The 23,051-nt window shown below is 39.3% G+C and overlaps 2 protein-coding genes and 1 long non-coding RNA gene across 6 annotated transcripts in view; all 3 read left to right on the top strand.

Moving 5' to 3' along the window:
* Positions 1–23,051, top strand: part of SCYL2 (SCY1 like pseudokinase 2) — a 55,290-nt gene that overhangs the window by 24,068 nt on the left and 8,171 nt on the right. For all 4 annotated transcript variants that reach the window (XM_036455747.2, XM_036455745.2, XM_036455744.2 and 1 more), the window contains 5 exons: positions 1,617–1,739; positions 10,616–10,729; positions 13,590–13,722; positions 15,815–15,933; positions 22,358–22,458. In XM_036455747.2, coding sequence (XP_036311640.1) covers positions 1,617–1,739; positions 10,616–10,729; positions 13,590–13,722; positions 15,815–15,933; positions 22,358–22,458 — 590 coding nt within the window. The remainder of the gene's footprint in view (positions 1–1,616; positions 1,740–10,615; positions 10,730–13,589; positions 13,723–15,814; positions 15,934–22,357; positions 22,459–23,051) is intronic.
* Positions 3,677–5,660, top strand: LOC118728840 (actin-like protein 7B). Its single transcript, XM_036455748.2, has one exon. The coding sequence runs from the start codon at positions 4,331–4,333 to the stop codon at positions 5,582–5,584; it is 1,254 nt and encodes a 417-aa protein (XP_036311641.1). The 5' UTR covers positions 3,677–4,330; the 3' UTR covers positions 5,585–5,660.
* LOC118728841 lies at positions 17,733–19,234 on the top strand. Its single transcript, XR_004991025.2, has 3 exons — positions 17,733–17,786; positions 18,132–18,929; positions 19,157–19,234. It is a non-coding gene; the product is annotated as an uncharacterized LOC118728841 (long non-coding RNA).

The following is a 23,051-nucleotide window of genomic DNA, read 5'->3' as shown; positions in this document are numbered from 1 at the left end:
CTATACACCTAAGTGTTTTTATTTGTTTTTTGTTTGTTCTATTATTCAGGGTTCTTTATTTATATAGATTTATGCCAGTGTTTTCTCTTTTATTTTACTTAAAAAAAAAAAAAATTGATTTTTTGCAGAGAGGAAGAGAGAGGGATAGAGAGCTAGAAACATTGATGTGAGAGAAACATCGACCAGCTGCCTCTTGCACACCCCCTACTGGGGATGTGCCTGCAACCAATGTACATGCCCTTGACCGGAATTGAACCTGGAACCTTTTAGTCCGCAGGCCTACGCTCTATCCACTGAGCCAGACCGATTTCGGCTCTTTTATTTTACTTTTAATGAAGAGTTTCATTAGAAAAGGGAAAATGCTTATTGCACCCAAAAATAATATATGTGTGTATTGTAAATGAAAAACATAATTAGTGTCTGATGTAAACTATGTTACAATATTTATTTGCCACATTCAAGGTGGTCTTGGATTTAAGAGCAGTAGGATCATATACCTGGGTTTGAATCTATCCTTTATCTCCTTACTTCAAGTCCTTAATCTTTTAAAGCTTCCATTTTGCTCATTTCCAAAATGAAAGAGGCTGTTGAGAGTAAATGAAATTTTCTGGCACGTTGTAAATTATTACTTGCTTTTGCCACTACATGGCAATCACTTATTAATAAACTATCAGCTACCTGATTTAATGGTTTTGTGGCAGGCGGTTTACAATCCTTCCCTTCAAAGGAGTGGGACAGAAAGAAGTCTTCGTGGTAAGGCAGGCATTCCTGTGGCTAAGTAAAAGGCAGATGAAGGAACTGGTAACTTGGAAGCAGACTCACGCAAACAGTGTTAAAATATCAGGAGGGAAAATAGCGGAGCCACATGTCCACTAAGCTATGCATTAGTCAATATAGTATCCCAAGGATACCATTTGAATTCTTATTTGCCTCCGTTCTTTGGTATTCTTTTCCTCCGCAGTAGTCTAGCTAAAAATTTCTTTTGAAAAATTCTAACCGAGCCTTAGCAAGTCTTAAGTATTCTTTATGAACAAAAAAGGCAGTTTGTTCCTTATACTTTAGGTAGATGGTGGCAGCTAGGTCAAAAAATGAACGGAGACATTTTCTAGAGTTTTTCCTGACTCTTCTCTTAATTCCTATACCTTTTCTTCTCTTGAGCTTCATGGAAACCAAGTGACAGAATTTACTTTTGGGGGCCATATGATTTTGTTGCCCTGAGGCTTTTATTTCTTTTTTTTAAATTTATTTATTGATTATGATATCACATAATTGTCCTCATCCCCCCATTCCCATCCCAAATCCCTCTCCAGGTTTACCCAGTTGTTTTCCAGATAGTTGATACTTGTGGGTGAGTGACATATTACTGAAGATTTGTGAGAGTTAGACATTAGTCTTTATTTAAATGCCTAAACTGAGAGCAGATGTTAAATATTCTGTAAGAGACTTGATTTGTATGTTTTTGTCTTCCATGCCCTCAGGCTAGCAACATGGTGAGTGTGAAAATATATAACTTATTCTTTAGAATTTTATTCTTTAGAATATTCTTTTAATTTTGGCGTGCATAAAATCATGTAAAGATTCTGGAATTTAATGAATTATTTCCTTTTTCTACACAGATTTTGTTAATTTTCTTACAAAAAATGGATTTGTTATTAACCAAAACTCCTCCTGATGAAATAAAGAACAGTGTCCTACCAATGGTTTACAGAGCACTAGAGGCTCCTTCCATTCAGATCCAGGTATAATATTTGATTTCTTCCCCCCTTTAGTGATGATTTTGATTCTTAAAGCAAAAGAAAATGTAAAGTACACTTTGGATTTGAGTCATAAAATCTTTCATATAAATAACTCAGTAGTATATGTTAATCCATTGAATTGCATCATACACAGTTACTAAAATGTACCCACTCTTAGCTAATTTAATTTTTCTCTGAGCACCGCCTTTGAATAGCATAAGGGTTGTCACATGGAAGAATTGGCTTGCCCTGCACAATCTCAAAAGTAGACTCAAGACCAATTAGTGGCTTCTTCAGAGAGTTATATCTGTCCAGTGTGAGGACAGCTTTATGACTCACAACTGTTCCTTCCAGATTGTGTCTGATCCTCCAGTTCTGTGACTTGTGATACCACCCCTGGAGCTTGGTGATGCTTATAACTGTGATCCTTATAAAGTTGTTGCCGACATAAGCCAGTTTCACAGTGCCATGATCCAGAAACAGTTCAGCTAACAAAAATTCCCATGAGTTCTTCATTAATATGCTTACATGCTTCATAGCAATAATCACCCATTTCTTTCCTATCCATGCCTCCTGGTCCCTCACTTACTTCTGCACTGAAAACTTCCTCAGCCCAGTTGTTTCCCTTTCCTTTTTTTTCTCTCATTTCTTTGTCACCGAAGTCCTCATAGATTTGGTTTCTCTTGGGTTTGGGGGCATTTTGGTATGGAGGGCCTTATGGGAAACTAGTGAATTTGTCCATTTTGGATGATAGACCATTTTTCTTTCTTTTGGCAGAAGTAAGAAGTTCCTCTTTCTCCTTCACTCTCCACATCTAATCCAGTCATCTAATGTAAATGCAGTGCTTGAGGCTAGAGATGGCACATGAGCTAACCAACCAGTTAAATTATATTCTACCTTCTAACTTTTCTAGACCCTGCCCCTGCTCTCTTCCACACTATCACAGCCCTATTTTAGGATGCCTTTGAGTCTTATAAGAATTTCTTCAATCCTCCTTTCAGGTCTTAGAGTTTTGCCACTTTATATTACAACTATACACAGATCTTTCTAAAATTGTTCTAGAAGTCAGATCTGAGCACTTCTCTGCTTAGAGTACTTATGGTTTTCCAGCTGTCTTCAATGCAATCCAAGCACCTATTCCTAGCATGTGAGCCCTCCCTGGGTGGCTCCGTGACATTCCAGCTTCATCCATTTTTTTTCCTTTTCTTATATTTTATTGATTTTTTTACAGAAAGGAAGAGAGAGGAATAGAGAGTCAGAAACATCGATGCCAGAGAATCATTGATCAGCTGCCTCCTGCACACTCCCTATTGGAAATATGCCTGCAACTAAGGTACATGCCCTTGACCGGAATCGAACCTGGGACCTTTCAGTCTGCAGACCGACCCTCTATCCACTGAGCCAAACCAATCAGGGCTCACCCATTTTTCTAAACACATTAACTATAGCCGGGACCGGTTTGGCTCAGTGGATAGAGCGTCGGCCTGCAGACTGAAAGGTCCCGGATTCGATTCCGGTCAAGGGCATGTACCTTGGTTGCGGGCACGTTCCCAGTAAGGGGTGTGCAAGAGGCAGCTGACCGATGATTCTCTCTCATTGATGTTTCTAACTCTCTATCCCTCCCTCTTCCTCTCTGTGAAAAATCAATAAAAAAAAAAAATAAAAAAAAATAAAAAACACCTTAACTATAAGTAGTTCCCCACCATGCCCCCCTCTGAGCCTTTGCTCAGGCTGTGTGGTCTACTGGGGATGCCTTTTCCTCACAGATATCCACATATCTTTGAGAACTTGACTTGAGCATCACCACTCTAGGGAACCTTCTGACCCCCTCCGTCCAATGAATGCTCCCTTCTTTGTGCATCTCTGTTCTCCCAATGGACTTTCACCTGTAAAATCCCTGCATCAATTCCATCTTCTTCCCACCGAGGCTGGGTTCTGGTTGTGACTGGGTTTCTACCTATCACTGGCAGGCTGTACTGGGCTGGATCCACCACAAACCCCAGTAAATGTTGAAGGAATGAAAGTACTGTTGGGGCCATCACACTTCGTAGGGAGATCTGGTGCATTGGAGTTAGATGAACTTGAGTTAAACCACAAACACTCCAAGACCTGTGTGCTCATGGGCAAGTCATTGGAATTCTGAACCTCAATTTCCTCAGCTCTGTCTACCTCTCAGGATTCTGTGAAGTAACATGTGAGGTTCCTGGTACAGTGCCTGGCTTACTATAAGGGGTCAAATATGTATCACTCTGGCAGCCAAGAAGCAGAGAAGGAAAAGGTGTCCAGTTAGTGAGCAGGGGGTCAGGAGTGGGCTGTAAGGGGGTAGGAATACAAATCTCTGAGACCCCAGTGTGCTTGGGTTCCTAAAACCATGCTGGTCACCTGCTCTGTTGTGAGCAAAGTCAAGTTAGGGGGATGGGAGTGAGGTTGACAGATCACAGGTGCCAAGGCCAAGCCAACCCCTGGCTGCTGGAATGGACCAGCACCCAGTGACATCACAATCCTGAGTAGTTGCTCTGGCAATGCTGGAGGGGGAATATTTCTCTCCATGGAGCTCTAGGATGTGGATGTGAGAAAGTGAGCAAGGAAGGCAGATGACTACGAGGAACAACCTGAGCTCCATGCCCACGGGCACGGCTCATGGTGACAATGGAGAGGCAGGAACGCTGTCAGCTCCTGATGCTGGCATTCGGGACACAAGTTCAGCCACTCAGCTGAAGATGAAGCCCAAGAATGTACACAAGATTAAGGCACTCATTGTCGACCTGGGCTCGCAGTACTGTAAGTGTGGCTATGCAGGAGACCCAAGGCCCACCTACTTCATCTCCTCTACAGTGGGCAAGCCCTGTGAGGCCACTGATGTGGGCGATGCCCGCAAGGAGATGTATGTGGGCCACGAGCTGCTCAACGTTGAGGCACCCCTGAAGCTGGTTAACCCTCTAAAACACGGCGTGGTGGTGGACTGGGACTGCGTTCAGAGCATCTGGGAGTACATCTTTCACAAGGCCATGAAGATCCTCCCCGAGGAGCACGCCGTGCTGGTCTCCGACCCCCCGCTCAGCCCCAGCAGCAACCGGGAGAAGTATGCGGAGCTCCTGTTTGAGACCTTTGGCATCCCCGCCATGCATGTGACATCCCAGTCATTGCTGTCCATCTACTCCTACGGCAAGACCACCGGGCTGGTGGTGGAGAGCGGACACGGTGTCTCAAATGTGGTCCCCATCTCAGAAGGCAACGTGCTGCCAGGCCTGACTGGCAGTGTTGACTATGCCGGGAGCGACCTCACCAACTACCTGCTGCAGCTGCTCATTAAGGCCGGCCTCAAGTTCACCAAAGACGACCACTTGCACATCCTTGACCACATTAAGAAGATGTGCTGCTACTCGGCTTTCCAGCCTGAGGAGGAGCTTGGCCTGGACCTGGAGGAGCTGCGCGTGGACTACGAGCTCCCAGATGGCAAGGTCATCACCATTGGCCATGAGCGCTTCCAGTGCGCCGAGATGCTCTTCAATCCCACCCTGGTGGGAAGCATCCAGCCCGGCCTCCCTGCACTCACAGCCACTTGCCTGGGCCACTGCCAGGAGGCGGGCTTCAAGGAGGAGATGGTTGCAAATGTGCTGCTGTGTGGTGGCTGCACCATGCTGGAGGGCTTTCCTGAGCGCTTCCAGAGGGAGCTGAGCCTCTTGTGCCCTGGGGACAGCCCTGTAGTGGCTGCAGCTTCTGGGAGGAAGACCTCCGTGTGGACTGGTGGCTCCATCCTGGCCTCCCTGCAGGCCTTCCAGCAGCTCTGGGTCAGCAAGGAAGAGTTTGAGGAGAAGGGCAGTACAGCCATCCACACCAAGTGCTGAGTGGAAGCCGACAGGCCAGGCCTCGTGGGCAGGCAACCTCTACCTTTACAGAATTTCACATAAAATTTTAACACAATGGCTCTTGTCTAGTCCGGATTTCTTGCTTTCATCTGATAGCAGAAGGTTGTGGGGAGTTGGGTTTAGAGGTACCAGTACCTTTTGCTCTGCTGCATCGGGAGCAGCAGGGGTGGGGAGTAGGTGGGAGGGGCTCCCCTTACTGGCCCCTCACCTCCGGCAGGTGACATCTCAGAGCCCAGAGTTTGGCTTCTTGTTCCATTAGCTCCTCAGGGTTCAAAACCCAATTCAGCAGACACATTGCTAGCTCGTCCATGGATCAAGGGGGAAATGAAGGCTCAGATTAAGGTGTCACGTAGTTAAGTGGTGGGGGGGACACTCAAAACCAGGTATCTGACTTCCATCTCCTGTTTCTGGTAGATGTGTGTCTGCCTGTAGGTTCATCATTGCTTGATTGCCCTGCTCCCTCACTAACCTCCCCTCACTGCCTGCCGCCACCTTCAGAGGCGCAGCCCACAGGTGTGTGTCTCCTGAGCGTGAGGGGCCTTTTCTATCCATCCGCCTTTCCAATTCAGCCAAAATTGCGACTTTTTTTGCAGTGACAAAGTAGAGCCACTGGATCCAGAGGATGTTGGAGGAACCAGAAGGTCCCTTGGAAATCATGTGGTTCTCTCCCTCCTGTAGAGGTGGGGACACTGACGACTAGGAGGGAGGGGTCCATGTCAGTGGATGAGTCCAGGTCTTCTGTCCCAGGTCATGATTATTTCCTGAAGGGCAAATGTGGTTGCTTTAGTTTGGGCTGCTATAACAAAATACCACAGGCCACGTGGCTTATAAACAATAGAACTTTATTTCTTACAGTTCTGGAGACAAAATCTAAGATTAGGGTGGCAGCAGCACCAGGTTTTAGTGAAGGCCCTCTTCTGGGTTGCCAACTGCTGACCTCTTGCTGAGTTCTCACATCATGGAAGTGGTCTTTTAACTAATTTAAAGAATCAATTTGCAAATACCTGTATTAGTGAAGCAAAATGAGTCATTGCTTTTACTTATCAGAAATGTACTATTCTGGAAGGTTTGATTGATTATAGTTTAGATTATTATATACTTTCTTCCTACATGAATATTTTACATGTAAATGAAAATGTCAAATATGTATGTGCCTTTTTCTTATGAAAATACCAAGTAATTCTTCCCATACTCATAATTTTCTTTCATGCTTGGTAACTTAATTTTCTGTTCAGAAATGTTCCTTCTGCATTGAAGCTAATTTGTGTAGCAGGTAGGTAGAAAAGCAAACAGTAATTTAGTGTAATCATTCCTAATTTACTTTGCTTTTGTGTCACAAAAGTGATGTTAAAACATCATGCACTTTGCCAAACTTAGTTTTGTAGTTTTGCTATTAAAATTTGATTCTATGGCTGGCTACATGGGAAGAAATTTTGGATTACTATTAAAGGTATAGTGTTTTGTTTTTGTTTTTTTACTTTGAAAAATATATACTTAACTAGGGCTCCTGCGAAATTCATGCACTTTGGGGGGTGGGGGTGAAGAAGGTGTCTCTCAGTCCAGTCTGTGCCCTCTTTCAGTCCGAGGGGATGTCTGACTGATGGCTTAGGCCTGCTCGGCCAGGGAATGGGTCTAAGCTGTCAGTTGGACATCCTTAGTCCTGCTATGGAGCCAGAAGAGGCTCCCAACACCGCCACTGCTCTCACCAGTCATGAGCCTGGTTTCTGGCTGAGTGGCGCTTCCCCTGTGGGAGTGCACTAACCACCGGGGGCAGCTCCTGCATTGAGTGGGATCAGGCTATAACTAGCTCTCCAACATTCTCTGATGAGTCCTGGATTGTGAGTGCACAGGCCAGGCCAAGAGACCCCACCGGTGCACAATTAGGGACCTGGAGGGATACGGGAGGTTGGTCAGCTAGGTAGGGACCATGGGAGGGCTCCAACGTTGTGTCTGGCCCGTCTCACTCAGTCCAGATTGGCGGGACCCCAGCAGCAAGCTAACCTACCAGTTGGAGTGTCTGCCCTCGGTGGTCAGTGCATGTCATAGCAACTGGTTGACTGTCCCCTGGTGGTCAGTGCACATCATAACAATTGTTGACAGGTCGACTGTCTGCTCCTTGGTGGTCAGTGCCCATTATAGTGAGCGATTGAGCAGTCTTAGCATATCATTAGCATATTACCCTTTGGTTGGTTGAACAGATGACTGGATGACCAGACACTTAGTATATTAGGCTTTTATTATATAGGATATTAAGAACATTCTACTATAAAAATGGTTCCAAACGTTTTTCATTTCATTGCTAAATAATATATAAATATAAAAATTCAATATAGATTATAGTAAAGAAAAACAGAATTTTAATTTTTAAAAGTTATTAACCATAGTTTTCCTTAATGTGAGCCTAATACCACATGTATAAGGTAATTTTTTTTTTTTTTTTTTTTTACTAATTTCAATTATTTTCTGCTAAATTCTTTTGTTTAATGTTGTGAAGTTAAGTTAAAAATTTTATTTTTATAAGGGCATGCTTTCTAAAAGGCAGGGATATGTTGCCTTTGTCCAAATGACATGGGTTATTGGAAAGGGTACTTCTACTTTTTAGCCCTTTCCAAAGGAGTTGTCATTTAAAGCTTCTTGAAACATTCCCACAGGCTCTGTAGCCAACCTAGTTTTATATTCAGTGAGATTAGGAAGGAGAGGAAAGGTTAAGTGAATTAAAAAGGCCATTTTTTTCTTAATAAGGGCTTAGTTTTGCCAATAGGTATCAGCCAGTATTTTATTGAGATACTTAAACCACCATGTATGATATTAAATATTAATGGCCCGGTACATGAAATTCATGCACAGGTAGGGTCCCTAGGCCTGGCCGGCTATCAGGGCTGATCTGTGGAGTGACGGGTGGAGCAATCTGGCCACCTGCTTGCCAGCCCCGCCCCCAGCCCCCAGTCACCTCCTTCTGCAGAGTGACTGGCGGGGTGACTGGGTCCCCCGCCCCTCCTGGCATCGACCTTAGCTGGCTTGGGACCTCCTGGCTGGAGGCAGCTCCTTTGTTGAGCGTCTGCTCCCTGGTGGTCAGTGGTGTCATAGTGACCTATCATTCTGCTGTTCCGTCGATTTGCATATTGGGCTTTTATTATATAGGATAAGTGTTTAGTCACCAGTCCAATGAACTTGCATCAAACCTTGCTTGGTGAAGAGTCTGATAAAGTTAAAGCCTGTCTAAACTTTGGGAGATTCCTAGAGCAAGAGCAAGATACAGAAATCTTTTCCTCAAGCTTTATGCAGGTATACGGCTGGAAATTCGTTTTTGGAGTGATATTTTTGTAGAAGTTTGATGTATTTAACAGGCTAGAGAGAGATTAGAAATACATTTGGAAAAGAAGGAGATGGTTAACAAAAGTTAGGGTTCTTAGAGGCATTAATAGAAATCTATCTGTACCAGTTTTCTTACATTATTTACCTTTAAGATTAAACATAGAAGCTATGTTCGTTCTTCTCTCCCCACCATCAATTACAGAAAAAGTTAAAATACAAGGCAGAAGTTCCTGAGAATGTGCTAATCCTTGGGTTCTTCATCCTGTCTCCTATGGAGAGAGCTCTCCTTTCCTTTTGCTAAGTGACTTAATCATAATTCAAGATTTGCCTCTTTGTAACCTATTGCTAGATTATACATCATAGTTCTCTTTCTATCTCCCCTCCCCTTCTCAATTAAAGACTGATCTTCCTTAAGAAGGCACCCTTTGGTAACGAGCACAGTTTCTTACTGACTACTCACCCTTCTTAATTGTCTCCCACCAGTGGAAAATGGGTCCTTAAATGTAGCTTGTATTTCTTATCCTCAGTAATGCCACCCATGGAATTATTATAGTTCTGAGTGGATATGAACATATAACTCTATTTGCCTTTTGAAAATCTGGGAATAAGTTAAATACAATAAAAATGCTTCCCAGTATTTTGATAACAGATTCTTAGTAGTTAACTTGTTTCTGTCTGCTAATTACAAATGAATGTGTTTAACAGGTATTGTCAAAAACTCCTTCTCTGATACACATTTATACTTCCATTTTCTTTAGTAATCCCTCTGCTATGCTTTGCTACAAGGATCATTCTTGCCCTTCTAAGGCATCTGAGATGTTCTTCAGCCAGTTGATTCTCAGCCATTTTGGTTCTTTTCCTTATCTCACTTAGTCCACTTAACCTCAGTCATCCTCCTTTTTCCTATTATCCTCAGACTTCCCAGTTCCAATTATTTACACTGTGGCAAGGCATTAGTTAACAAGAATGTTTTAAATAACTTTTACTTGTTTCTGTGAGTTATACTTGCTTATGTTTCAGAATTTAAAAGTACTTAAAAACATAAAGAAAATTAAAATCATCTCTCAGAGAGCCTACAGTTAACATTTCTAAGTATCCTCCCAGGCTTTTATCCTAAGCCTAGAGACAGACACATGTACATATACCTTTTAAAAATTGGGGCTATATAATAGTGTCTTATTGCATTTTCTCCCCAATATTATTAAACAATGTTTTAAAATATATTTAAAAAACGTTTATATTACATTCTATCGTATGGATATATATAGCAGCTAAGAAATTCCTTATTTAAGAGTAATATTGTAGTTTTACATAACTTTTATTTTTAATTTCCCGTCTTTGTGAAAGATAGCAAAACTTAGGTATTCCCAAGTTTCCTATTTTTAAAAATAAATTAAGGATTCTATTATTAGGGAAAGAAATTAGGAATGAGACCAGGGGATTGTGGTATTCTACGCTAGTTTTAGGACCTAGTATAGTTTTGAGTAAGGTCTTCTGAGCCTGTTTTCTCATCTGTAAAATTGAAAACTGAAAATAACTATTATTTCAAGTAGTTATTGAAAGGACAGAATGATATAATGTACATAAAAGTTTTTCAAACTATGTGTCAAATTAGCCATGCAAATGCGAAATATTTTTTAATATGTGAGAAAAAAGATGAGTCCTTAAGACTGATCCAATTAATTTTCTTAATAGGAGCTCTGTCTAAACATCATTCCAACCTTTGCAAATCTTATAGACTACCCATCTATGAAAAATGCTTTGATACCAAGAATTAAAAATGCATGTCTACAAACATCTTCCCTTGCTGTAAGTAATTGAATATTTTTTATTTTTTCTCATTTGTTTAAATAAGTTTATAATTGTTTAATGACCCTTTTATAGTGTGTTCATGTATTTTGTCTTGGCTATAGGTAACTACTAAAGTACTATAAAAGTGAGCAACAGCTATAGTTTTCCTTGATATATAATTTTACAGTAGTACATTCCTGACCTTATTCATTATCCCTTAATTTTGAGTTCTTTAATAGAAAATTTGAGTACTTTTTTTCTTAATAATTTTCTGGTTTAATTCACTATTTTGATGGTAGTTTTAAAGTAATCATGAGAGTTTAACTTGGTGTATAAACCTAAGCATTTTTTAATGGCTTCCTTTTATAAACTGCCTTTATTTTTAGTCATCTACTCTAAATACTTTTATCCCTCACTTATTTGCTTACTTTCAAAAAAGAGTAAAGGGAACAATAAAAAATAAGTTAATAAGAGTATCAATGGGGAAAGTAGTTTAGAGTAAGGGTAGTTGTCTCCTTCAATAGAGAATTTTAATACTGTTATTTGATAGTCAGGGTGGTAGGATAAATAACAAAGTTTTTATGATCTCATATTGGGGGCAATAAATGTGCCCAACCTTTTCTATAACTGAATCATAAGAATTATCTCATTGATATTTCTTTATAGAAGTAGCATTGAATACTCTTTTCACTGCAAATACCAGCTTTAGAAAAAAAGAGAGAAATGCCCTTCTTTCACTTCTTATTTTGATATTTAATAATGGGCATAGCATTAAACTTGCATTTAGCAAAGATAATTCTTTGGAAATCTTATCAATTTTTTGGGGTGTGTGTGTGAAATGTGAATTAAATAAAAGTAAATATTTGTAGCTTAATAGATTTATAGGCAAAAGAAGTTTAAATTATATACTCTTTCAGCCATCTAATCCATGTTTTATTATTATTTTTTTGTTTTTCTTTTTGGTAGAAAGACTCTGAAATGGAAAACAACACTAAAGTGGGGAAAAAATATAATTGTTTACTGAAATGAACTTGTATGAAATGAAGTAAAAAAAACAGTTCTTATTCTGACTCTGTTACTAATTATCCTTGTACCCTTAGGCAAGTCACTGTACCTCTCTGAGTGTTTGTCTTCATCAACATTAAAAGGATTTGAAATGCAGTCCATTTCTCTGAAATTTTCTAATTTTAAGATTAAAATTTCAAACTACATAGTAGTAATATATAGTTTAAAACTCAGTTTTCAAAATGCCTTTTTAAAAATCATATAGTATTTTATGGCAGCATACATTTTGTCAAAATAGATATTTTAGATGAGTTCTAAGGTGGGAAGCATGGGTACTTAAATAATCTGTAATGCTCAGGGATGTTTATATCCCCTTTAAAGATGCCAACTGAGCCCTTAAAGGCTTGTTGTTTATAGCGAATTATAATGAATGGATTTAGAACAGTAACTGAATGGACTTGCATTTTATAGATTACATTCAGTGCTCTTACCTTCACAGTGGCAAATGTGAATTCTTGAATTGCATTCATAGACTTAGACCTCTAAGGTTTAAATATGCTAGGAAATTCCTGAAACGTGAATCATGAGTTAAAGTTATATTTTAATACAGTTCCCTGAAAATAAAGAAGAAAAAAATTCTATGAAAGATAAAATGCTCCAAGAGCTCTGTTTCTTCATGACTCATATGACTAATATTTTATATATCGTGAAAGAAAATAACAGTAAACTTTTTTTTAGTTCATATATCTTTGTGTATATTTATATACATACATACATACATATATAACAAATGCAGCGGTTCCTGTTATTAAAGTAAGAGCATGTTTAGCCTTCAGATATAATTTTGAATTTATAAATTACCTTTTGTTTGGGTTTCAGAAAACAATTACACATTATTTTTCAGAAAAATATTTTCATCTTTCTTGCAGAAAATGTTTTTTAAACTAAACTGTTTTCTGCTTTTCTTAGTTTACTTTTTTTTTTTTTTTTTTTTTTTTTTAAATATATTTTATTGATTTTATACAGAGAGGAAGGGAGAGAGATAGAGAGTTAGAAACATCGATGAGAGAGAGTCATCGATCAGCTGCCTCCTGCACACCCCCCACTGGGGATATGCCCGCAACCAAGGTACATGCCCTTGACCGGAATCGAACCCGGGACCCTTCAGTCCCCAAGCCGACGCTCTATCCACTGAGCCAAACCGGTCCCGGCCTTAGTTTACTTTTTAAAAAAAGAATAAATGGAGTTTTATTAATAAGATCGATCCTGGTTCAAAGTATTCTGTCTTTACAAATTTCAGCTAAAAAAATAGAGTATGAAATATTTACCAAAATAATCAAATGAATGAAAGAATTTCTATAAAAGAGTTCCTAAATATCAGGTTTTAATAGCTGTATTAAAGAAATATTTAGAAACAATTATGGATTCTCTTTGCATGTTGTTAAAACATTTAAAGAATGAATTAAACCTGAATTATAGAAAAATACTGGAAGCCCAGTAAAATTGATTACTTGGTGGGAGAATACAATCCTTTTTATAACTCAGATGCCCCCAAAAAATGTTCTTAGTACAGTAAACACATAGTAAAGCTTCTTCAGTCCTAATCACTTTATTTAAAATGAAACAAAACTGAAGTCATTCTATACCTTAAGCTAACTATCCTGGTAAAGTCATCATAAATTTTTTTTCTGAAACAAGTCAGGGGAGTTTGTAAGTATGTGAATTTCTTGTATTAATAAAGGATGAGAGCATTTAAACCTACTTTCATTCTTGAATTATTTTTAACATGCCTATATGAAGATTAAATACTTAAATATTTTGTTCTATATTACAAAGACTTTAAATGACTAATTCAATTTACCTCTTTTAATAGGTTCGTGTAAATTCATTAGTATGCTTAGGAAAGATTTTGGAATACTTGGATAAGTGGTTTGTACTTGATGATATCCTGCCCTTCTTACAACAAATTCCATCCAAGGAACCTGCAGTCCTCATGGGGATTTTAGGTAGCTGAAAACTTTGTCATTTGATACTACTTTATCATTTTACAGTCATGCAAATACATTTTTCACTCTATAGAACCATTGTACTCTACTTTCACATATATAGCGTTCAGTAATTGGAGAATGATGGGATAAATGCCATGATATAACTTTTCTTTGTGTTAATTTTAGCAAAAGCAGTAGAACCTTGACATTTAAAAAGGAATAAGACATTTGGGAATTCTAGCTTCACAAATACCATGATAGCACATAGTTTGCCATGTAAAATGGTACCAAAAAGAGAGGCAACAAAAACTACTTGAAATACTGATACTAGTCTTAATGGTAATTCCTAATGTTTATTTGGTACCAGTTTGTAAGAGGCTCTATGCTAAGTTATTTTATCTGCATTATCTTATTATGTACTCTCCAAAATCCAATGAGATATAGATATTATTATTTCTGTTTTATAATAGTAAACTGAGGCTCAGAAGTGAAGTAAGTTCTTAAAGAATACACAACTGATAAGTGATAGAACTGGTTTGGTTTTTTGTTTGTTTGTTTGTTTGTTTGTTTGTTTTAAATTCTTTCCCGAGGATATTTTTTCCATTGATATTTAGAGAGTGTAGAAGGAAGGGGGAAGGGCGAGTGGGAGAGAAGATCTGTGGGGAGAGACACATCAATGGGTTGCCTCCAGCACAGGCCCTTACCAGGGCTGGGAATTGAACTTGGAACCCAGGTACATGACTTTGACTGGGAATCCAACCCGTGAACTTTCAGTGCTCCTGATGATGCTCTAATCACTGAGCAATACCAGCCAGGGTTGGTTTTTAATTTAGATATGTTTAAATCTTAAGCCCTATGTTTCTCTGCTAAGTGATGTGCTGATAAAGCATATTAGCCTTACGGCACATTTTGTATCTGCATAATTAGATTATTATCTCAGGAACTCTGAACTTGTTTATGAACAGTTAAAGCTATGAGAGTCCAATCTGGAAATGTTGGAGGTCTACTCTACTAAGAGAAACAGACATAATTATGGAATCACAAAAACAAAAGTTCACTTGTTACTAAATTTGAAGTTCTTCATTAATTTTGAAGAAAAACTATATTACTCAGCCATGTATTTTTAACATCTATTACAGTGTCTGGTCTATTAGAAAGTCCTCAGTAAATATTTGCAAAAATGGTAAGCAAGTAATTTATTGTGGACTTCTGGAAACGTGGCAATTTTGGGATATGGTATGAAATATGCGAGCTCAAAGAAATTAGTCTTCTTGAGAAGGTGTTTGGTATAATGGAAAGAACCCTAGTCCCAATCTGTTCATCTATCAAATGAGGATGAAAATAACATCATTATAAGTGGAGTCTTGTGAGAAAACTGAAGAGAAAGTAATTAGTATAGTGCCTAACAAATAAGCATTCAGTACGTTCACAATAAAGGTGCTTTCAGTATATAAGTTAAGTGTACACTAACAGAATAATAGGAGATGGTGTGCTACTCAGTTTTGGATTCTATGCAAAATGCTTACAACACAGAAACATGTAGAGAATGAGGAGTAAATGTGCTCTGTTGATTAAATGCAGGGTTTGTGGAATAGGTGTAACCAGTAGTCTTGAAGGTCCAGTAAATTGATGCGATAATACAGGAGTGTTGTATGGAGATGAATTAAATTATTAAGATTCAAACATGTTGAGTGTTACTAGTTTAAGATGAATAAATGTATAGGAGCTCTACCCATACACTTTGAAGTAGATGTCTCTACTTAGTGAGAGGTCTGAATGTTTTCAGGGTAGAGGGCATTCTGTAATCTTCCTGCTGCACTGTAAGAACTGTACCTAGTTCTCATAGGCTTTTAATGTTATGCTTTTATTACATGTGCTCTTAAACCAAAGAATACAGGATAAATATGTCCTGGTGTTTAAATCTAAACTGATGGCAAATCTGGAAATCATTCCGTATGCCATATGTGAGAGCATCCTTATCCTAAGCACTGATAAGGAAACATTTGTAGCTAAACTGATTGTCAAGAGATTTCATGTAGATAAGCTGTTTTCCTAATTTCTATTAACTTGTGGTATTGAATTATAAAATTTTCTTATTCTTTTCTGTCAGGCATTTACAAATGTACTTTTACTCATAAGAAGTTGGGAATCACCAAAGAGCAGCTGGCTGGAAAAGTATTGCCTCATCTGATTCCTCTGAGTATTGAAAATAATCTTAATCTCAACCAGGTAGGAGGAATTTTGTGCTTCATTCACTTTATTCAGCTTACTGTTTCTTGGCATTAAATATATTACATATTTGTATTGGTATAATGAAGTATAATAAAAAGACTGAGAAGGATTACTGTTAAACTGAGAGTTCAGAAATAGATAGGCAGGCAAGATTCGGAAAACTGTCTCACAGAGTTAAGTGAAAGCTTATGGGTTTGAAGTAAGGGGTATGTGAGGTGGAAGGGTGGATTATTGGAGGCTCATTGGGAAATAGTAAATGAGCAGAATGTTGAAAGATGTATAGGATTTGGGGCTACTTTACATTTGGGTAGTAGACATGAACAAATAAATATTAATGTAATGTGCCTGGGATATATAGTCATTATTGCTACATAGCAAGTCACCATAAACTTGATGGTTTAAAACAACGAGCACTTATCTCAGTTTCTGTGGGTCAGCCAAACCAGAGCCTGAATTCTCTGCTCAGTTTCTCTTCTACCATCAAAGGCTAGATCTCACCTGAGGGACGGCTTGGCTGGTGTAAGGTTCTGCCTCTAAGCTCATTACATGGCTGTTGGCAGGATTCAGTTCCTTTTGGGCTGTTGGACTGAGGGCCTCAGTTGCTAGCTCTCTCTTAGCTGGATGCCACTGTCAATTCCTTGCTTCATGGATCTCTCCAACATGGAAACTTGTTTTATCAAAGCCGGAAAGAGAGAGAATCTGCTAGAAAGATGGAAATTACAGTCTTATAAAGTAATCAAGGGAATGACATTCCATTACCTTGGCCATGCTCTGTTGGTTACAGGCAGATCACAGGTCCTGCCAATGCTAAAAACAGGAGATTGCACAAAGGAATGAGTAGCAGAATGAAATCACAAGGAACCATTCTACCCTATCTGCCACTGGGAATGAAGAATTTAATTTGAATGAGAGATAACTATACTATAATAGAGGAGTAGTGATATAAGTTAGTCTAGAAAAGTTATGATTTAGATATTCAAACATTGAAGGTATGCTATATGAGCAAAGGAGTAATGTGTTCAGAATATTATAAAATTGCCTCTCTGCCTACCTTTATCACTGTGGTTATCACAGCTATGTACTTAACATGCCTGACTGTCCTGGAAGGCTGGTTTTTATAGCTTATTCTTCAATATATCTTCAGCAGTTAGTGCAGTGCCAGAAACAAAAATATTTATTGAGAGAAAATTTGAGGTACAGAGTAATGGCGTAGTTTGTTCACCACAGAACTAATGGTTAATGAAGTATAATGAAAAGACTGAGAAGGATTACTGTTAAACTGAGAGTTTAGAAATAGATAGGCAGGCAAGATTCGGAATTAAGGACTGAAAGTGAATTAGAGCAAAGCTAGGAGTTAAGCAAGAGAGGTTTGGGGAAAGTGCTGAGTAAATGGAATTTTGGAATTAGAGAAATGTATGACATGAATCAGACCCCAATTTTCATTGAGGAGGTAGGGTAAGCCTCTGGAAGTTTGTGTTCCTAAATTTTAATTTTGGGCTTTGTTTTATGGCGAAGTGGAGGGTCCTTTTCCCCACTGGTTGCTGGGGGGTGTAGTTCTTACAGTATCTTGAGAAAAGAATTTTCTAAGACTTGCGCAGGAGAATGAGTGATTTTTATTTGCCTAGACTTATACCCCTAAGTTTCCAAGGTACCATTTCCCTTAGTCCAGTCTTAGAAGAAATACAGCTGGGGTTTCAGTAAAATTAAAGGCAAAGCCAGTGTCTGGAGTTTCCTTTCCATGTTGGAGTGGGGTCCACTTCAGCATCAGGCTAGTTGCAGTCCATTAGTCCATTGTGTGTGGGGTGAATGCAAGGGAGCCCCACAAGCCCAGAGTCACATAAATCCCAAGAGTCCCAAGAGCAGAAGAGAGCAAGCTTCTTCTTCTTCTTTTTTTTTTTTTTTTTTTTTTAATATATTTTATTGATTTTGTACAGAGAGGAAGGGAGAGGGATAGAAACATCGACGAGAGAGAGTCATCGATCAGCTGCCTCTTGCACACCCCCTACTGGGGATATGCCCGCAATCAAGGTACATGCCCTTGACCGGAATCGAACCCAGGACCTTTCAGTCCCCAAGCCGACGCTCTATCCATTGAGCCAAACTGGTTTCGGCTTTTTTTTTTTTTTTTTTTTTTTTTTTTTAAATATATATATTTTATTGATTTTGTACAGAGAGGAAGGGAGAGAGATAGAGAGTTAGAAGAGAGCAAGCTTCTTTGTCCAGAGAATTAAGTATCCCACATTTTTGCGCCCTTGCAGTGGCCACACCCATTCTGGCCGGCCACCTCTGTCCCTAGGTGTGATTGGTAGCAACCACCTTCGCTAGTCCTTCCAACTTTACTGGGTATGTGTCTGTCTGCTCTTGTTGGACCCCTGGAGGGTAAAGTTGTAATTTCCTGGTAAAGCTGCCTAAATGACATGCTTGTAATATCTGGCTCCCCACTTTGCTCCTTTCCTATTATTAATAACTAGGTTAATTACAGCGGTTTCAGCTTGTTAAGTTTCTTTATATCTTGGATGGCACGGTTGAGATTATGATTGGCCAAAAAGGGACAAAGTGAATGATGAGGAAGAATAGGATGATCATATGTCCAAGAGAGTCTTCAACTTTGGGCCATTTCTGTTCTTATATTTATGATTTAAAGTATTTAAAATATTTCCAAGTGCTTATTTTAGGATATATAATTTCATTTGAAATGTGGTGTTAGATTTGCTCAGCTTTATGGTTGATTTTTTTTAGGGGCCTATTTTCATCAACAGAAATACTTGATTCATATGTTATAGCATTTTACAATTGCTAGTTGTCTAACTTAGAATGCTCGCTTTCATATATATTTTATGGATAGGGTTCCTAATTCAAGACTCTTCTGTCAGTTCTGATGTAAAATAATCTAAGTATATTATGATTATGTGAAAAAGATGAAGTAACTTAGGGAAATATATTTTTAGCATTTGATTGAAAAACAGCAAATTCGTCGAAACCTGTTTGGCTCAGTGGATGGAGCCTCGGTCTGCGGGCTGAGGGGTCTCAGGTTCGATTCTGGTCAGGGGTGTGTGCATTGGTTGCGGGCACGCCCCCGGTGGGGGGTGTGCAGGAGGCGGCTGGTCGATGCTTCTCTTTCATTGATGTTTCTGGCTCTCTATCCCTCTCTCTTCCTCTCTGTAAAATATCAATTAAAAAAAAAGAAAAAAGAAAAAGAAAAACAGCAAATTCCGTACAGCACAGCAACTAAAACACAATCACAGTGGTGTTTGGGAGGGTTTTTAAGATCACCCCAGATTCAGTGATTCCCTAGGACTCACAGGCCTCAGCATAACATTTTATTCTTGGGTGATTCATATTCATTTTCTCTCTCTCTCTCCCTCTCTCTCCCTCTCTCTCCCTCCCTCCCTCCCTCCCTCCCTCCCTCCCTCCCTCCCTCCCTCCCTCCTCCTCTCCCTTCCTCTCCCTCTCGCTCCCCCTCGCTCCCCCTCCCCCTCTTCCCCCCTCTCCCTCCCTCCTCCTCTCCCTTTCTCCTTCCCTCCCTCCCTCCCCCCTCCCCTTTTTCCTAACCCAAGGAGTGAGGACATTTTCCTCATTGCTTTTCAGAGACAAGGGGCGGACGGAGAGAGAAATACCGATGTGAGAGAGACACATATTGACTGCTTGCCTCTTGCATGTGCCCTCACTAGGGTCAAGGGGTGACTGCCACCCACTGAGCCATTCTGGCTGGAGTGAGTGGGTGACTTTTTATGTAAAAGAATATAAAGCAAAATCAGCAAAGGGAGAAGGCAAAGTAGGGGATGGGGGGGGGGGGCGAGGGTGCAGGCTGAATTCCAGAGATACCTCCTGCTGGAGTCACACAGGATGCACTTAATTTCCCAGGCAATGAGTTGTGACAATATGTGTGAAATGTTGCCAACCAGGCATTGGACTCAGTGCCTGGAGATTTTTATTGTAAGCTGATCAATAGCACCCTCTGCCTGTCATGTTCTCAAATTCAGGCTCCCAGAAGAAAAGCAGGTGTTCAGCATGAAATGTATTCTTTGTGCCGTTAGGCACAGTTTGCCACTATCATCAGTTAATGGGGGAACCCGCTAAATTGCTGGACACCAGCCAAGGGCCAACCTGGTAAGCAGGCCTTTCAAGGAGAGCAGTCAGGCCTGTGTTAATTCTTGCACCAACTACATGCGGCATGGATGACTGCCAGAAACATGTTGAGCAAATTAAGGTGGACATAGAAGAGGATTGAAAGAATAGTCAAAACTAGGTGCTAGAAGCCAAGCTAGTGTTTACTCACAGGGTGTGTGTTGGGGTGTGGGGGGGCAGTAAATGACAAGAAGAGAGCAGAAGGAATCTCTGGGATGCTGCCAATGCTCTGTTTCTTCATATGGCTGCTGGTTAAGTTCAGTTTGTGAATTTTTTGAGATGTGCACTTATATGTATATTTTTCTGTCAGTATGTTTTATTTCATTAAAAACTAAAAAACTAATTAGCAGAGAGTCATTCTCAGTAAGGAAACATGCCTTTTGTTACTCTCCTGGTAAGACAAAGGATAAATGGATGGTAGAGCATGGTGAGAGGCAATGCAATGTAGAAAAGAGCTAAGCTTTGGAGACACGGTATGAATTCTACTTAAGCCATATAAGTTATTTAATATCTCTGAGTAAGTTACATGCTTATTGATGTTAGAGAGGGGAAGTGAGAGAAACATTGATGTGAGAGAGAAATAGAATTTGTTGCCTCCTGTCTTTGCCCTGAAGGGAGATTCGAAGGACCCAAGACCTTTTCAGTGTAGAGGCCAACTCTCCAACCAGCTGAGCCACGCCAGCCAGGGCATTTGCTTTCTCTCTTGCTGACCTTGAGTTTCCTCATTTATAAAGTAGAAATGTTAGTAACTCAACTTTGAAGGGTTGTGAGGATTAATGAAATAGTGTATGTATAAGCACCTAGCACAAAGATGTAGTTAATGAAATTTGGTGAGGGGAAGGAAGTTTCTAGATTTTTCCTATAATATATGGTACCTTATATAATAAAAGGGTAATGAGCGAAATGACCAAACAAATTGACCAAACAGCGGAATAACTGGTCACTATGATGTGCACTGACCACCAGGAGGTAGATGCTCAATGCTGCCCCCTGGTGGTCAGTGTTCTCCCACAGGGGGAGTGCCACTCAGCCAGAAGTCAGGCAGATGGCTGGTAAGCTCAGCAGCGGTACAAGAGCCTTTCCTGTCTCCGCTGCAGTGCTAAGGATGACTGCTATCAGTTGGACATGCCCTGAGGGCTCCCAGACTGCATAGGCCAGGCTGAGGATACCCCCTTGCCCTCCCACCCAGTGCATGAATGTTGTGCACTGGGCCTCTAGTTATTTAAATACATTTTTAAATGATGATCCTGAAGGGGATTATAAGAATTATTTAACCAAAGTTTACTACATTAAGATATAGTATTAAATTTACTTTAAGAACTTTAATTATTTGAAAGTTAGATTATGTATGTTTATTTAGTATTTTTTAAAAATATATTTTTATTGATTTGAGAGAAAGGGAGATGGAGAGAGAAAGAAACATTAATGATGAGAAAGAATCATTGATTAGCTGTTTCCTGCACGATCCCCACTAGGGATCAAGCCTGCCACCCAGGCATGTTCCCTCAACCGAAATTGAACCTGGGACCCTTCAGTCTATAGGCTGACGCTCCAACCACTTAGCCAGATCCGCTAGGGCTACTTAGTATTTTTTAAAAAATATATATTTTATTGATTTATTACAGGAAGGAAGAGAGAGGGATAGAGAGTTAGAAACATCGATGAGAGAGAGTCATCGATCAGCTGCCTAATGGGGATGTGCCCTCAACCAAGGTACATGCCCTTGACCGGAATCGAACCCGGGACCTTTCAGTCTGCAGTCCGACGCTCTATCCACTGAGCCAAACCGGTTTCGGCAGTATTTCTAATGTTTTAGAAAACAAGGCTTACTTTGGCCAAACATTTTTATAATAATCTGAATACACAGTAATATTTTTATGCATTATTAAGCAGATTGCTTCTAGATATGCACAAATTTTGATTATTCTAGAAAAATCAATATTTAATAACTGCTGGGGATGAATTTATATGAGACACATGCAGTCTGCTGGGGATGAATTTATATGAGACTCATGAATAATAGCTGTTAGACAATCAGGATATAAAATTAATTGAGACATGTTTTCTGGAACTTAAAAGTCTCATCAACTATATACACCACCATACTAAGATATTGTGAAATCTTGCTCTGATATGCTGAATTTAAATACACTTTTTGTGATATCAATACTATGAATAGGCCATATTCTGATGAAAATAGAGGATATTATGTTTACTTGCTGAATTATCTTATTAGATAACATTTGTTGCTAACTTGAAACATTATAACCATATCAACTTCTTGTTATACCAGTTCAATTCGTTCATTTCCGTCATTAAAGAGATGCTTAATAGATTGGAGTCTGAACATAAGACTAAACTGGAACAACTTCACATAATGCAAGAACAGCAGAAGTAAGTAGGTTGCATGTGAATTTTTTGTGGTTAATTGTGAGATTAAACTTACCTAATGATTAGTTTCTGAAATACGGACTAGGAAAATTGATGGATTTTAGCTTGACTATATGTCAAGCATTAAAAAAAAAAAAAATCCCAGCATATTAAATTGAACTGAGTTAAAATAGATTTTTGTTGAAAATTTAATGTTATTTCTGAGTACAAAAGTATAAAATATGATATAATCTTAGCATTTTCTCTACATAGAGAGAATTCTGTTTCTGAGAAAATCTTGTCAGCATAGCCCGCTGGTGCTGTAAACTCAGGGTGTTGATCATCAAGAGAACCACTTAAACATATTTTTAAATATATTTAACCTTGGTGTTTTAATTTCCCCCTTCCTCTTTCCTCTAACTCCAGAAACATTTTTAGAACGTTCATTTTATGTTCAAAGGAAGAAAGGAAATGTAAAAGTTATGCACTGGAGCAGTGGTCGGCAAACTCATTAGTCAACAGAGCTAAATATCAACAGTACAACGATTGAAATTTCTTTTGAGAGCCAAATTTTTAAAATTTAAACTTCTTTAATGCCACTTCTTCAAAATAGACTC

The sequence above is a fragment of the Pipistrellus kuhlii genome, unplaced genomic scaffold (genome assembly GCF_014108245.1).
Source record: "Pipistrellus kuhlii isolate mPipKuh1 unplaced genomic scaffold, mPipKuh1.p scaffold_m20_p_3, whole genome shotgun sequence".
Lineage (NCBI taxonomy): Eukaryota > Metazoa > Chordata > Mammalia > Chiroptera > Vespertilionidae > Pipistrellus > Pipistrellus kuhlii.
The sequence above is the reverse complement of the archived record's forward strand: the minus strand, read 5'-3'. Positions and strand labels throughout refer to the sequence as shown.

What these genes read in the sequence shown, in the direction of transcription:
- LOC118728840 (XM_036455748.2), top strand. Translation starts at nt 4,331, where the DNA reads ATGACTACGAGGAACAACCTGAGCTCCATGCCCACGGGCACGGCTCAT.